Source organism: Phyllostomus hastatus, unplaced genomic scaffold (assembly GCF_019186645.2).
Source record: "Phyllostomus hastatus isolate PE091 unplaced genomic scaffold, TTU_PhHast_1.1 phas_contig_86, whole genome shotgun sequence".
NCBI classification, from domain to species: domain Eukaryota; kingdom Metazoa; phylum Chordata; class Mammalia; order Chiroptera; family Phyllostomidae; genus Phyllostomus; species Phyllostomus hastatus.
In genome coordinates, this window is record NW_025333977.1 from 70,416,201 (window position 1) to 70,429,603 (window position 13,403).

A 13,403-nucleotide genomic window follows, 5' to 3' on the forward strand; every position below is an offset into this window, starting at 1 on the left:
TAATAGTGTCAACAATTTATAAAAATGTTTACAAATAAAAAAAAGAACAAGGAATGTTACAGGTCTTTTTAATTGAAGAACTCTTATCTCCTTTTTTCTGGAACAGTGATGTATAGACCCAGACCTAAGCAGGTGTTTACAAGCCTCTGATTAAATCAAACTGCATCCATCTGAACCTGGTTTTTCTCTCTCCAATTTCACAAATTTTAGGGATAAAAAAGTACATTTACTTTTCTGAATTCTTTGTACTTTCTGGCCTGAGTCAAGATTTTTGTTTTATGCACTTCTACTACATTTTTACACTCAGGCTGAGAGTGACATTGGAGAGAAGCATGTCATGGTCAGATTGGTGCCAGTGCAACTTCCAGCTGCTCCTTTAGTGGGGTGCCCGGCAGAGACCGCGGTAGCTCTTCTGCCTGTTCTCAGCAGTTGCCTCCATACGTTTTAAATGTTGGACCCAAAGATCTTCACTCACTTCCAGTAACCTATTCAACTTACAAAGAAATCCAAAGTCATTAGAAGGAAACTCCCTTTTTGTGGAACCTACAAACTCCCTGTACCCTCTGTCTACTGCACTAAAAAAGGCGGTTCTTGGTACTACCCAAGGTTGACCACTTCACCCTGCCCTAGGCCCACTTATCCAGCCTCTCAGAGGCCTCATGTTATTGATCATCCTCTCCTTCTCCGGTTATGGTCAGCCTGTGTGTCTTTCTGATAGTTATAAGTGAATAAGGCCTGACTGTGTCTGGCAATTAACCCTCAGGAGACAGGAGCAGTTGGCCCCATCCTCATGGACAGGAGAAGGCTGATGGACGAAGAAAGAAACTATTGTGGCACATGACCTTAGGCAGACTATTTTCTGTATCCTGGGCCCAGGATGCTTTCTCTGTGAAGTGAGATAGGGGGATTAAATGACCTCCTACTCCCTGCAGGCTCCAGCACTGTGTCAGTTTCTGCCATGTTGATCACCCGGTTGGCTTTCTAGACTTAACACACCTTCCTGTATTTATGAATACTGTGCCATCGTGTTGCAAAATTATTTCCTTTTGCTGGGTAACATTTCACTATAAGGAGGATACCATGATATACTTATTCCCTTTCATTGTTAGGCATTTGGATTATTTCCAGTTTTTCACCCTTCTGCAGATACAGAAGCAAGCCTCTTTAAAGATACATCCTTGAATGTTATCTTAATTTTTTTCCCTAAAATAAATTCTAGATATTTAATTGCCAAATGATTGTTATTTATACATATTACCCCAAACTGATACAGGAAGTATCAATTTTTATATTCCCATAAAAACATTTGTTTCCTAATATTCTCTTCAACAATCAGTTATTTTAAACATCTGCCAATTTGATAAGCAGAAATAGGATCTTATTCTGGTTTTAACTTTCATTTCTCTGATTACTTCTGAGCCTAACGTTGAAAGGTCACTTGCTTTCTTTTTATGTATTCACTCATCTCTGCCAACTTTTCTTTGTTTTGACTTGCATATCTTATAATATATGAATTACAGTAACCCTTTATCACATACAGAATATATTGTCTCAGTTTATCCTTTGTCTTACCATCATTGTCTTGGTGATTTAAGAAGTTACTATGAAAAATTTTAAACATAATACAAAGGTGGATCAAATAGTGTGTCAAACTTCCATGTATGCATGCAAGCTCCTGAAGTTACTAGCTTATGCCTAGTCTCATTTCATAAATAATGTTGATGTTACTTTTTGAGATAGAAACCTTTGAATGCTGATATGGTTAATCTTCACTCTTCCCCTTCAAATTTCTGCCTTTCGTATATTCCAGATGTAGCCTTGGCTGCAGTCCTTGTCCCTGTGCTCGTCATGGTGCTCACCACTCTCATTCTCATATTAGTGTGTGCTTGGCATTGGAGAAACAGGTCAGTATGTGAGTACTTCACCTAACTGGTCCTAGAGGGGGTGTTTCCAAGTGTGAAATAGAAACTAGGTACAGAAGATGAATTGTAGCTCGTCTTTTTGAGAGGGAGAATTAAAATAGCCATTAAAATAAAATACATGTTTCTCCTTTATTCCCATAAAAATGAGTATGTCAATTACTGAGTACCTTTATTGTATTAAATTTTGCAGTATACACTGTCATATACACATTAATAAGAAAAATTTCATAACACAGTAAATAGGTGCTTAGTGATACTTACTGAAAGAATGAAATACACTGTCTTCAAGGTGTTTAGCAGGTTTGGCACAAAATGAAGAACTGTAGTGTAGTTTGATGAGTTATTTATGAAGTGCGGGAGAACACAAATGCAAGAACCCTGAGAGTTTTCTGAAATCTTTTCTCCAGGAAAGAGTATATTTTACTGAAAAGAAGGAATTGGATTTGGCTAGATAGTGGAAGGTAGAGAATGACCCAGACTGATGCAACTGCTTTGAGCAAAAGCACAACTATATGGGATGTCGACAGAATAGTGAGTCGGTTCATGGGGTTTGGCATGGGAAAGCACTGAGAAGGAACCACAGAAATACAGCCTGGGCCAGGATCAGGGAGAGCTTTCTGGGGGAGAGAAATTTGGATTTCATTCTGTAGATTGGAAATCATTGGAGTGTGTTAAGCACACAGGTGGTATTACCAGATGATTGTAGAAAAATAGTGGCACAAGTTTTGCAGAGTAGATTGAAGAAGAGGATCTAGAAGAGACAGAAGAATTAGGAAACTACGAAGGGTGGGCAAGAACCTATTGCAGTAATTCTGGAAAAAAGAAAGGTGAAGAGGGAGAGATGTCCCAGTCTCAGCAGCGGCTGGCTATATTGCCATATATATGGCAATATAGCCATATATGCATGACTGGCTATATTGTCCAGGAAGTAGGAGGGGTCTAGGATGATCTGAAGTTTCTGGCTTCTGCAGTAAGACCAGTAGGGATGTCATGAGTTGAGGTAACAGAGCAGGAGAGACAGTTTTGGGGGAGCAAGAGAATGACTTCCTTTGGCCATTCAAGAAATATTTGAGCACTTGCCTCATGCCTAGTATTGAGTGATGAACCCTAAAATGTACAGAATGGAAGAGGATAGAGTGCAGAAGACTATCGGCCGTGGTACTGACATGGATCCCAATGGATCTCAGATTTATGATGTTGGGAGTTTGTCAAAGCAGAAACCCAACAAGTTAGTATGAGGGCATTAGGGGAGGGTGGAGGGGGACAGGGATTTAGGGAAGTACAGGAAAGATACTCCTGACGCTTCCAGGTAGCTGGACAGCAACAATAGTAACAATGAGAATAGCAGCAACAGTTCATTTTTATAGAAAATTAAATGCTGATTTTAGGTATAACTCTAAATGCCTTACATGTTTTAACTAATTTGATCCCCACAACAACCTATGAAAAAGGTACTGTTATAAATCCCATTTGACAGAAGAAGAAAGTAACATAGGGAGTGTATATAACTTGCCCATGGTCACCTGGCCAGTACGTGGCAGAGTAGAGTTTTGGATCTGGATGCAGAGCCCATGCTCTTAACCACAGCTGCCTCTGAACATGTGATTGGTCGGTGAGGTCAGATGCACTGTGGTTAAAGCACAGGGATGTGGGAGTGAGGATTGAGGAGTAGAACTGGTGAGAGGGAGGTAGGATGCAAGTGTTCAGATCAGTTCAGGGTGGTGTTGAAAGAACACTGTGGACATTCAGACTCCCAGGAGGCAGATTGCAATACATGTCTGTTCAAGACAAAGGTCTGAGCTGCAAAATTGAAGTTACTTCTGAGCATGGTGGTTGAAATTGCTGACAGCTGGCTTCACAAGAGTAAAGGAGGAGATACTATTAAAGGGCTGTGGAAAAGAGTGAGAAGGAGAGTAATTAAAACAGCTGCAACTATTGGGACCTTAACTCATGCCAATCACTGTTCTAAGCACTTGACATGTAATGAATAAATAACCTGAAGCTTTGAGAGTATATAAAATCTTTTATAGTACAACCCTTGGCTAATACATCAATACCATTCAATTAATTGTCCTAGCCATGTAAGGCATCTAACTTGCATTTAGAAATTATTGTTGATTTCCTTTTATTTAGAAGTCTTACGGTAATTTGAGGATTTTCCAGGAGAAAAGTTACTATTAAACCAGCATTTTAATATTACATTGCAGTTTTTCATTAATACCTTCAGCACCTGCCATCTCTTCCACAAATTTTACATTGTACTTTACTCTGGGATAATGAAATGTTTCATTTTAAATACAGTCAGACTCTAAAATAAGGAAGTCTTTAATATCAATACTATAAGCATAGTTTAATTCTGGAGAAGAGCTTCCAAGTAGGACAAGCACATACCTTGGGCTCTTTGAAAAAGCCACATTTGTGATCTTGAGCAGATCACATAACCATCTTGTCCTGTTTCATGCACTGGTATATGTCTGCTTTCTCTCTAGCTTACAAAGCTTTAACTTTAAATAAATTCACATCCTTGAATCAGAAACTCCTTTGTAAAAGGCTCTTGGTAGATGGTAATTCTTAGTGGAGGGATAGGAGCTTCTTCCTGGGGTGGGAGGATATGTCAGAATTCTGAGGGGTGGACTGGGAAGAATCTTCTCTGTTGTACATGTAGCTCTCATCTTTCAGGCCTAGAGAATCCTGTTTTATTCCCTCAGCTATTTGTCACTATTGATGACAGAGTTGATTTATCTTGGATGGTTGGGGGAATTTAGTCTACACAAATAAGGAGGCCTGACACTTGAAAATTCTCTGAGACAGAGGACCATAGATGAAAAGTAGGAAATTAGAAGAATAACAATGCAGGAGAAAAAGTGGGGATTTTTGTTGTTCTGTGAAATTTGTATTTGAAACCAAATCAGACCTACTGTGATTTTGCCATACAAACCCCCACATCAGGGCTGGATCTCTGATTTGATTCAGTCTTTTTACCTATAGATGGAGCCCTTTTTTTATTTATTCCTTTTGAAACAGTTGGGTAATGAGATAACTCTTTCAGGAGACAGTTAATATTTATTGAGAATCCAGAATTTATTAACCTCAGCAAAGTCAAATGGAATAGAGGACTCTGCCAGGTGAGCAGCAAGTGGAAATGTGTGCTCATGACTAATTATTAACTTTAATGTTTGTCCTGCAGTTTCAGGGCTGTTTTATTAGTGAATTCACTCTATTTGCTAACTTTTTTCTGTACTTTTCCAGAAAGAAAAAAACTGAAGGCACCTATGATTTACCTTACTGGGACCGGGCAGGTAACTCATAACTTTGCACCTCTTTCTGTCAGCAGGAAGTCCCTCCACTCCAGGTGGCAGTGGTGAAAGGAAAGTTGTTTCCAGGCCCACTTAAATTCCTCAGCACTGTTAGGAAAACACATCTCTGTTCCTCCTCTGTTCTGTTCATTTTTACTCTTCTGTTCAAATTCCTCCTCTGTTCTGTTCATTTTTACTCTTCTGTTAAATCTCTTCTAGTCACTAAGTAGTGAAATGGAAAGGAATTCTGTTTCTTCTGGAAAACTTGTCTGGTTATTATCATCTATTTCTCTTGAGGAGACCAGCTTTCTGTAAGGCCCATATGAACACTGTAAGAAGCAAAGGATTTGGGTCCTAGTAGCAAACACCTCTGCTGTGGGTATTTACCAGGTGGAGTCCAGCAGTGTAGAAATCCGTGAACTCTGCCATCTCTGCCATGCTGAGCTGTCATACTCTGAATTCCAGCTCTGTGTGGCAGGTGGCAGGTTGCTGCGAGTTACACCAGAGGCCCCCTACAGGTCTCCCACTTCCGGACTCTACTAAAGGAAATCTTAGGAACCAAGGGTTCACCACTGTGACCAGGGTTAAAAAGAACGATGGTAGATGTTGATCACATGCTGCTAGCCCCCCAAGGTGGATCTTAGAAAGTATCTTTTGGGGGAAAAAAAAAACAATATTAAAAATCACCCCTACCACAGACAAACTATATCTGACTAGTAATCTGCTTCTGTATATGATTTTGATAGAGATTTCTACTATGTTCTGCTTTTGAACAACTTGAGGAACTAGAAACAAGAAAAACTAAACCCAAAGCTTCCATAAGGAGAGAAATAATAAAGATCAGAGGAGAGAAAAACAAAATAGAGAATAGGAAAACAATAGAGAAAATCAATGAAACCAAAAGTTGGTTCTTCAGAAAGATCAACAAAAGTGACAGACCTTTAGCTAGATGGACTAAAAAAGGGGGGAGAAGATTCAAATTGCTAAAATCAGAATGAAAGTGGGAGCACTCCTACCAATTCTATGGAAATGCAAAGGATTATAAGACAATACTATGAAGAACTGTACACCAAAAAATTGAATAACTTAGATGAAGTGCATCAATTCTGAGAAACACAAAACCTACCAAGACTGAATCATGAAGAAATGGAAAATTGGAACAAACCTAAAACTAGTAAAGAGGTCGAGTTAGTAATAATAAATCTCCCAACAGAGAAAAATCCTGGACCTGATGGCTTCACTGGTAAATTCTACTAAAAATTTGAAGAACTAAACCTTAAAGATCCACCACAAGAAGCTACATTTTAGTGCAATAAATGCACTCAGCGAAGTGGCTGACAGAGTCAACCTGCAGAGACCAGTTACGTTCCTATACACAGTCAAAAATCTGAATGGAAATTACAGAAACTACTGCATTGGTAATAGCATCAAAAAGAGTAAAATAGTTAGGAATTAACCAAGGAAGTAAAAGACTTAATACAATGATGAAAATACTGCTAAAAGAAAAATTTAAAAACAGAAACAGAAACACATCCTGTGTTCAGGGATTGGAAGATTTAATGCTGTTAACATCACTACTACACAAAGCAGTCTGCAGATTCAGCATGAATCCCCATCACAATCCCAGTGATATTTTTGCAAAATTAGAAAAATCCATTCTAAAATTCAGGCACTCTAAATAGCCCAAACAATCTTTAAAATGAACAAAATTGGAAGACTCATATTTCCTGATCTCAAAACTTACTCCAAAGCTACAGTGGTGACAACTGTGTGTGGTGGGGGGCCAGTGTGATAGATAAAGAGAGAGATAGACCAATGGAATAGAGAGCTCAGAAATAAACCCTCATAAATATGGACAAGTGATTTTTGACAAGGGTGCCCAGACCATTCATTGAGGTAAGGACTGTCTTTTCAACAATTGGTGTGGGGAAAACTGGATATCCACATGCAAAAGAATGAAGTTGGACCCTAACCTAACACTATATACAAAAGTTCACTCAAAAGGGATCAAGGACCAAAATAAAGATCTAAAAGCAATACAACTCTTAGAAGAAAACCTAGGACAAAAGCTTCATGACATTAGATTTGGCATAGATTTCTTGATATGACACCAAATGCCCAGATAACAAAAGAAAAAAACAATTGGACTTCATGAAAATTTTTAAATTTTGTGTATCAAAAGACTATCCGCAGAGTAAAAATAACAACCCACAGAATGAAAGAAAATATTTGCAAATCATATTTGATGAAGGAATAATACTTAGAATATGTATGGACTTTCTAAAACTCAACCACACAAAAAAAAAACAATTCAAAAATAGGCAAAGGACCTGAATAGTCATTTAAAAAAAAAAATCTACAAATGGCAATGAGCGCATGAAAAGATGCTCAACTAATCATTAGGGAAATGCAAATCAAAATTACAATGAGATACCACCTCATTCACACCTATTAGGATGGTGCCAATTAAAAAAAAAAAGTGCTGGTGAAGTTGTGGAGAGACTGGAAATTGTGCGCTCTTGGTGGGAATGTAAAAAGTTATAGCTGCTGTGTAAAACACTGGTAGTTCCTCAAAAAATTAAAAATAGAACTGCCATATGATTCAGCAATTCCACTTCTGGGTATACACCTATGATAATTAAAGGCAAGGTCTCAAAGAAATGTTTCTATGCTCATTTTCATTGCAATATTGTTCACAAGTTAAAATGTAGAAACATCAACTGATGAATGTATGTGTAATATATATATATACATGCAGTGGAATAATCTTTTAATTTTTTATTGTAGACACTATTACAGATGTCCCCCATTTATATTATCTATTCTTAAAAAGGAAATTCTGCATTATGGTACAACATGGATGAACCTGAAAGACATTGTGCTAAGTAAAATAAGGCATCACAAAAAGACAAATACTATAGGATGCCACTCATATAGGGTACTTAGTTAAAATCAAGACAGGAAGTAGAATGGTGGTTACCAGGAGCTGGGTGGAGGGGAAACTAGGGAGTTACTGTTTTAATAGGTGTGGAGTTCAGTTGTACAAGATGAGGAGTTACAGAGATGGGTAGCTGTGATGTTGTACAGCAGTGTGAATGTATTTAATACCACTGAACTGTGCACTTAAAAGTAGTTAAGATGATGAATTTTGTTATGTGTATGCTACCACAATAAGAAAGAAGCTTGGCCTTGGTTGGTTGGAGCATCATCCATGCACCAAAAGTTTATGGGGTTGATCTCTGGTCGGGGTGCGTAGAGGAGGCAACCAATCAGTTTCCCTCTCACATGAATGTTTCTCTCTCCCTCTCCCTCTCTCTCTCTCTCTCTCTCTCTCTCTCTCTCTCTCCCTCCCTCCCTCCCTCCCTCTCCCCCTCTCTCTCTCCCTTCCTCTCTCTCTAAAATCAATTTTTAAAAACCCTCGGGTAGGGATTAAAAGAGGCTTGAACATAAAGGCTAGTTTGTATAGATATTTGTTATAGAAATGGCTTAAATGGAACAGGGCTTCATATACTGTCACAATTTCAGTCACAGGTTTTTATTTAATGGTCTCTTTTGCTTACGATCACAATGAAGGTTGGTGGAAAGGAATGAAGCAGTTTCTCCCTGCCAAATCAGTGGAACACGAGGAAACGCCAGTTCGCTACAGCAGTAGTGAGGTTAATCACTTGAGTCCGAGAGAGGTCACCACAATGCTGCAGACTGACTGTGCAGGTAACTACGTGGCAGCCTTCAGCCTGGTAGGAGAAACCGCTATGCTTGCTGTAAAGTGCTTTGGGGTTTGCAGTATCTTTTATGTTTTTCCTGTTTGAGAGATCAGCTACTTTCTGAAGGTAGAGCACTTTTTAAAAAGTTGATCTTGAATCATTTCTCTGCCTCAGATGTTCTAGCCATAAAATTGGGGCATTCACTTCTAAAAATTATGGACATTTTTTGCCTTTTTACCTGGAAATTTGGTTTTATTATAGATATAGAGACATTGAAAGATGAGCAGGAAAGATATAGCGAACCTTACTGTATTTATCATATTAATCTGGTATGTATTGTAAATATTCCCCCGAAATTATATTTCAATATTACTCAAATAATGGAACATTTCTTTTCCAATAAAATACTGTCTATATATCTGAAGAGTGTATACAAACACTATTTATGTAATAGCACACAAATGAGGCTTTCTGGAATATTAACTTATTACTGTACCACACAAGATAGCATCTTTCATTTAAATTTTGAAGTTAGTTCTTAACAGTGTGTTGATAGCAACAAAAGTTCCATGAAGAAGTGTTTGCTTTTGGTGTAAGCCTGAGGCTTCCGCCCTAAATTGTATAAGCTGTGTATTAGTTAGGTGACTTTCCTGTTGTTTGTCTTTCACAATATCCACAGAGTATGCACAGCCGCTTGTGGGAGGAATTGTTGGCACACTTCATCAGAGGTCTACCTTTAAACCAGAAGAAGGAAAAGAAACAGGCTATGCCGACCTCGATCCTTACAACTCCCCAATGCAAGAAGTGTATCATGCCTACGCTGAACCACTCCCAATTACTGGGCCAGAGTACGCAACCCCAATTGTCATGGATATATCGGGGCACACCACAGCTTCGGTTGGTCTGCCCTCAACATCCACTTTCAAAGCTACAGGGAACCAACCTCCTCCTCTAGCGGGAACATACAGCACTCTTCTCGCCAGGACTGATAGCTGCTCCTCAGCCCGGGCCCAGTATGATACCCCAAAAGGGGGGAAGCCAGGTCCCAGTGCCGCAGACGACTTGGTGTACCAGGTGCCACAGAGCACACAGGAGGCATCGGGAACAGGGAGGGATGGTGACAGTGGTGTTTCTAAAGAAATCCTTTGAAGGTGATGCTGCTCTTTACAAAGCATCGTTTTAAAGCACATGGCCTTTTTGTCCTATTAGTGGTAGTAATATATAGAATGTACTACATGTCTGTCATGAATGTCATTGGGGGGAAATGGGGTGACTGAGGTACAGAAACTACTAATCTTGTCATCTTGCTTTAAAAGTGTTACTGTGGCACACTTACTGCTTGCCTGTTTTGAACATCCTGTTTGTTACTACTGTAAAACACTATTTTTAACACAGAAAAAGCTCCCTGCTATGCACTTCAAAGAAATTAAAAGTCACTGAGTCAATATTTATTACCAATGCTGCAGGTACTTGTGATAAATTCAAGAAGTGGCTTTGTGAGCCTGACTGGCAATAATGCATGGTACTGTTCTTGAAATGCCTAATGGCTTGAAATTCTGTTCTTTGTGAAAGATGGGTACTGCCATGATTTCCTCCTCTCCTATCCCTGTATTGCTTTCTGGGTTTTTAAAAAAATAATGACGAGTGATAAAATCATTGTTTTGATTGCAGTCATATGTACTTGTCCATTTTTCTTAGGAGAGCTCTAGGTGAGGAACTCTGACTTGTGCTGAGCAGGGTGACTGATTTTCACTTTTTGAGACTCTTAAGTGCTTTGACATTCACGGTACATGACCTGGCCCATCCCTGCTCATTCCGCCTGGGACCCGTAGTGGCCAGCCCCATTCTTGTGTTTATAAAATGTTTGGGTTTTTTCAGGGGGTGATTACTGCTTTATCAAACCTCACAAATTCACATGTTTAAGTTTACTTCTCTATGTGGAAACAAGAACTTGACAATTTAAAAATGCTGTAAAAGAGATGCTGTTCCTCCCCTCCAACTTGATTTGCAGTGGGATTTTTCCTGAGAGAGTTGTGAAAAGTTGAGGGTGTCCAAGTAGACACTGTAAACATGACCCACTTAATATTTATCACAGTGAAAGGCAGAATCATTCTTCAGAAGTCGTATAAATTACCTTTAAAAAAAAGTAACCGGAATTTGCTCTTTCATTTTATGTATAGGTAGATTTTTTTTTCTTTAAATCATGAAGTATTCCTTATTTTAATCAAATAAAAAAAACTTTAATTTCAGTTTTCCGTAAACTGTTATAAGATCTGTAAACCCAGCGTGTACTCTTCAGCTCTGTGTGATTGTGCCTGCTGTGTGGTAAGAGGTGTGAGTAGTTCTCTGTACTGTGTCATACCTAGGGAAGAGGTGTTCCAGCATCCCAACACGGGACCTTTCACATGTAGTTCTTGATACCTCTGGGCAACTTGTTAGCGCCACTTGCCCAGAACTAGTTTTAGGTTTGTGAAATAGAAATCATCTGCAGTTTACCAGCCTGTAATGTAAAAACCATGTTTAAATGCCTTTAGACTGGCAACATGACATAAGCTAACTATGGGATTAAAATTTGACATCCCTTCTGTAAACCTTAATTTGTAGACTTAATGGAAATGTACTTTTCCATCAGGTCCAAGTCATCTTTGTTGACTTGGGCCACCAGATTATGTAGTTGCCAGAGACCAATGGTGAACAGTCTTCATTTGTTTCCTGAGTATATCAGTAATCTAAATCATTGCTGCAAAACAACTGTTTATTCCTGCAGCCTCCTTGCCCTCTACTGCACATGGTTGGTTTTATTTTCATTTGCTTTTGCTTCTCCAAATACACTATGAGGCATAATTTTATTCATAGAAAAACCAACACATACTTTGTTTCAAAACATTTGAAACCAAAAGCACAGGTATTGAACTTTTATTAGAACATACGAATGTGTGAAGCACATGTATTAATGCAGTCATCCCCTTTCAGGTGGGAAGAGAGTAAACCAGTTGCTTTATTTTTTTAATTCATCCTTAGTACAGAGAGAATATACTTTTCCTCAAATCATATACCTGAAGCTTTAAGAGAAATGTTTTCAGTGACTATTTCATTTTCCTGAAGATGCTCGCTATTTTTGTGTAATTGTGTGCACCTACTTTTCCCATGGAACTTTTTTTTTTTTTAAGAAGCCAGTGTTTTCTTAACGCGTGTTTGAAGACTTGATTCATGTTGCCACTGCGCTGGCCTTGAACTGCCAATGATTTTTACAATTACTGAGTTTTTACTACTTTTACATATTTGACTTTCCAAATGAAGAGCTGAGCCTGATACAAAGGGTTGTTCTGGTTTTGTACTTTTAGTTTGTTTTCATAGTTGAGTTTTGGGGTTTGGTGTGTATGTGTGTGTGTTTTTTTTTAACTACATTTATATATATTATATATATATATATATACAGCTTTTGGAGACAATCGAGTAACAACTGAAAATGTGAAATCAACCATTCTTTACAAAATTTCCTTGAATTTTTATTCTTTGCTTGAAACATGTAAAAGACTTAAGTCACTGTGGTTTATTGAGTTAAATGTTTTTTTCCTGTTAATACAGCTATAAAAATAGAACCAGACAATAGTACAACGAGTGTGGCCATTACATGTTTCATAAAATTACAGACTTCACTGTTCCTTGATCTGAGGAACCAGCACAGTTGAAGATAAGGTATTGTGGATGCTGATTATATTTTATTGAAAGCTGTAAATCCAAATAGACCCTTTTGTATGCAGGGTCTAGTCCAGTTATTTAAGTTCATGTCTCACTGTTTGCACTTTGCATTGAGCAATGGGTTTAGTTCACTGATGAAATGGTTCTGGTAGAAAAATTATATAGTAACTGAAAACACGTTGTGTGTGTACTTGCCCTTGCCCCCACAGGGGGAGGGGCAGAAAATGAGCTCATCTAATATTTACGTGGCTAAAATTCCATGGGAAGTGATAAAGCTTGAACTTACTGCCTTGGCTCCATGTCGTCATCTGGAGAACAAATGGGCTATAGCAGCACCATGTCAGATGACACAATTAGAAAGAATTAATAGATTATGCTTTTCAGACTTTAAGAGAGATCAGTGAAAATCAGTGAAGCTCTACCTGAAAGTTACCTATTAGCTCTGCCTTTCAGTTCTGAACTGGAAGTCCATAAACTGCAAAATCTAAGAGTTGGATGGTTATTAAAATACTTTTTAGGTCATATGTGGCCCCAGTTCTCATTTAATCCAACTTATGACTAGTTTCTTCTCTCTCTTTTTTTGTTCCATTTGTTTGGCACTAGGAATGGTGGAAACAAAACATATTGAAATACATATTGGAAATAAAAATGGCTTGAGTATCAGTGATATTCTCCCAGAATGTACTTTTCTTACCTCGGCATGTACTGTAGTCACTCAGTATTTGTATATGTTGCTAGAATTTAGATTGTATAAACAGATTTTAATGTGTTCATGTGTT

At 38.3% G+C, this 13,403-nt stretch overlaps 1 protein-coding gene across 4 annotated transcripts in view; it reads left to right on the forward strand.

Annotated features, from left to right (window-relative positions):
- DCBLD2 (discoidin, CUB and LCCL domain containing 2) overlaps positions 1-13,289 on the forward strand; it is a 95,724-nt gene extending 82,435 nt beyond the window's left edge. For all 4 annotated transcript variants that reach the window (XM_045850809.1, XM_045850810.1, XM_045850813.1 and 1 more), the window contains 4 exons: positions 1,811-1,904; positions 5,172-5,221; positions 8,792-8,929; positions 9,602-13,289. In XM_045850809.1, the coding sequence (XP_045706765.1) occupies positions 1,811-1,904; positions 5,172-5,221; positions 8,792-8,929; positions 9,602-10,071 (752 nt within the window). In that variant the 3' untranslated portion in view covers positions 10,072-13,289. The remainder of the gene's footprint in view (positions 1-1,810; positions 1,905-5,171; positions 5,222-8,791; positions 8,930-9,601) is intronic.
- Positions 13,290-13,403: the final 114 nt, after the last annotated feature.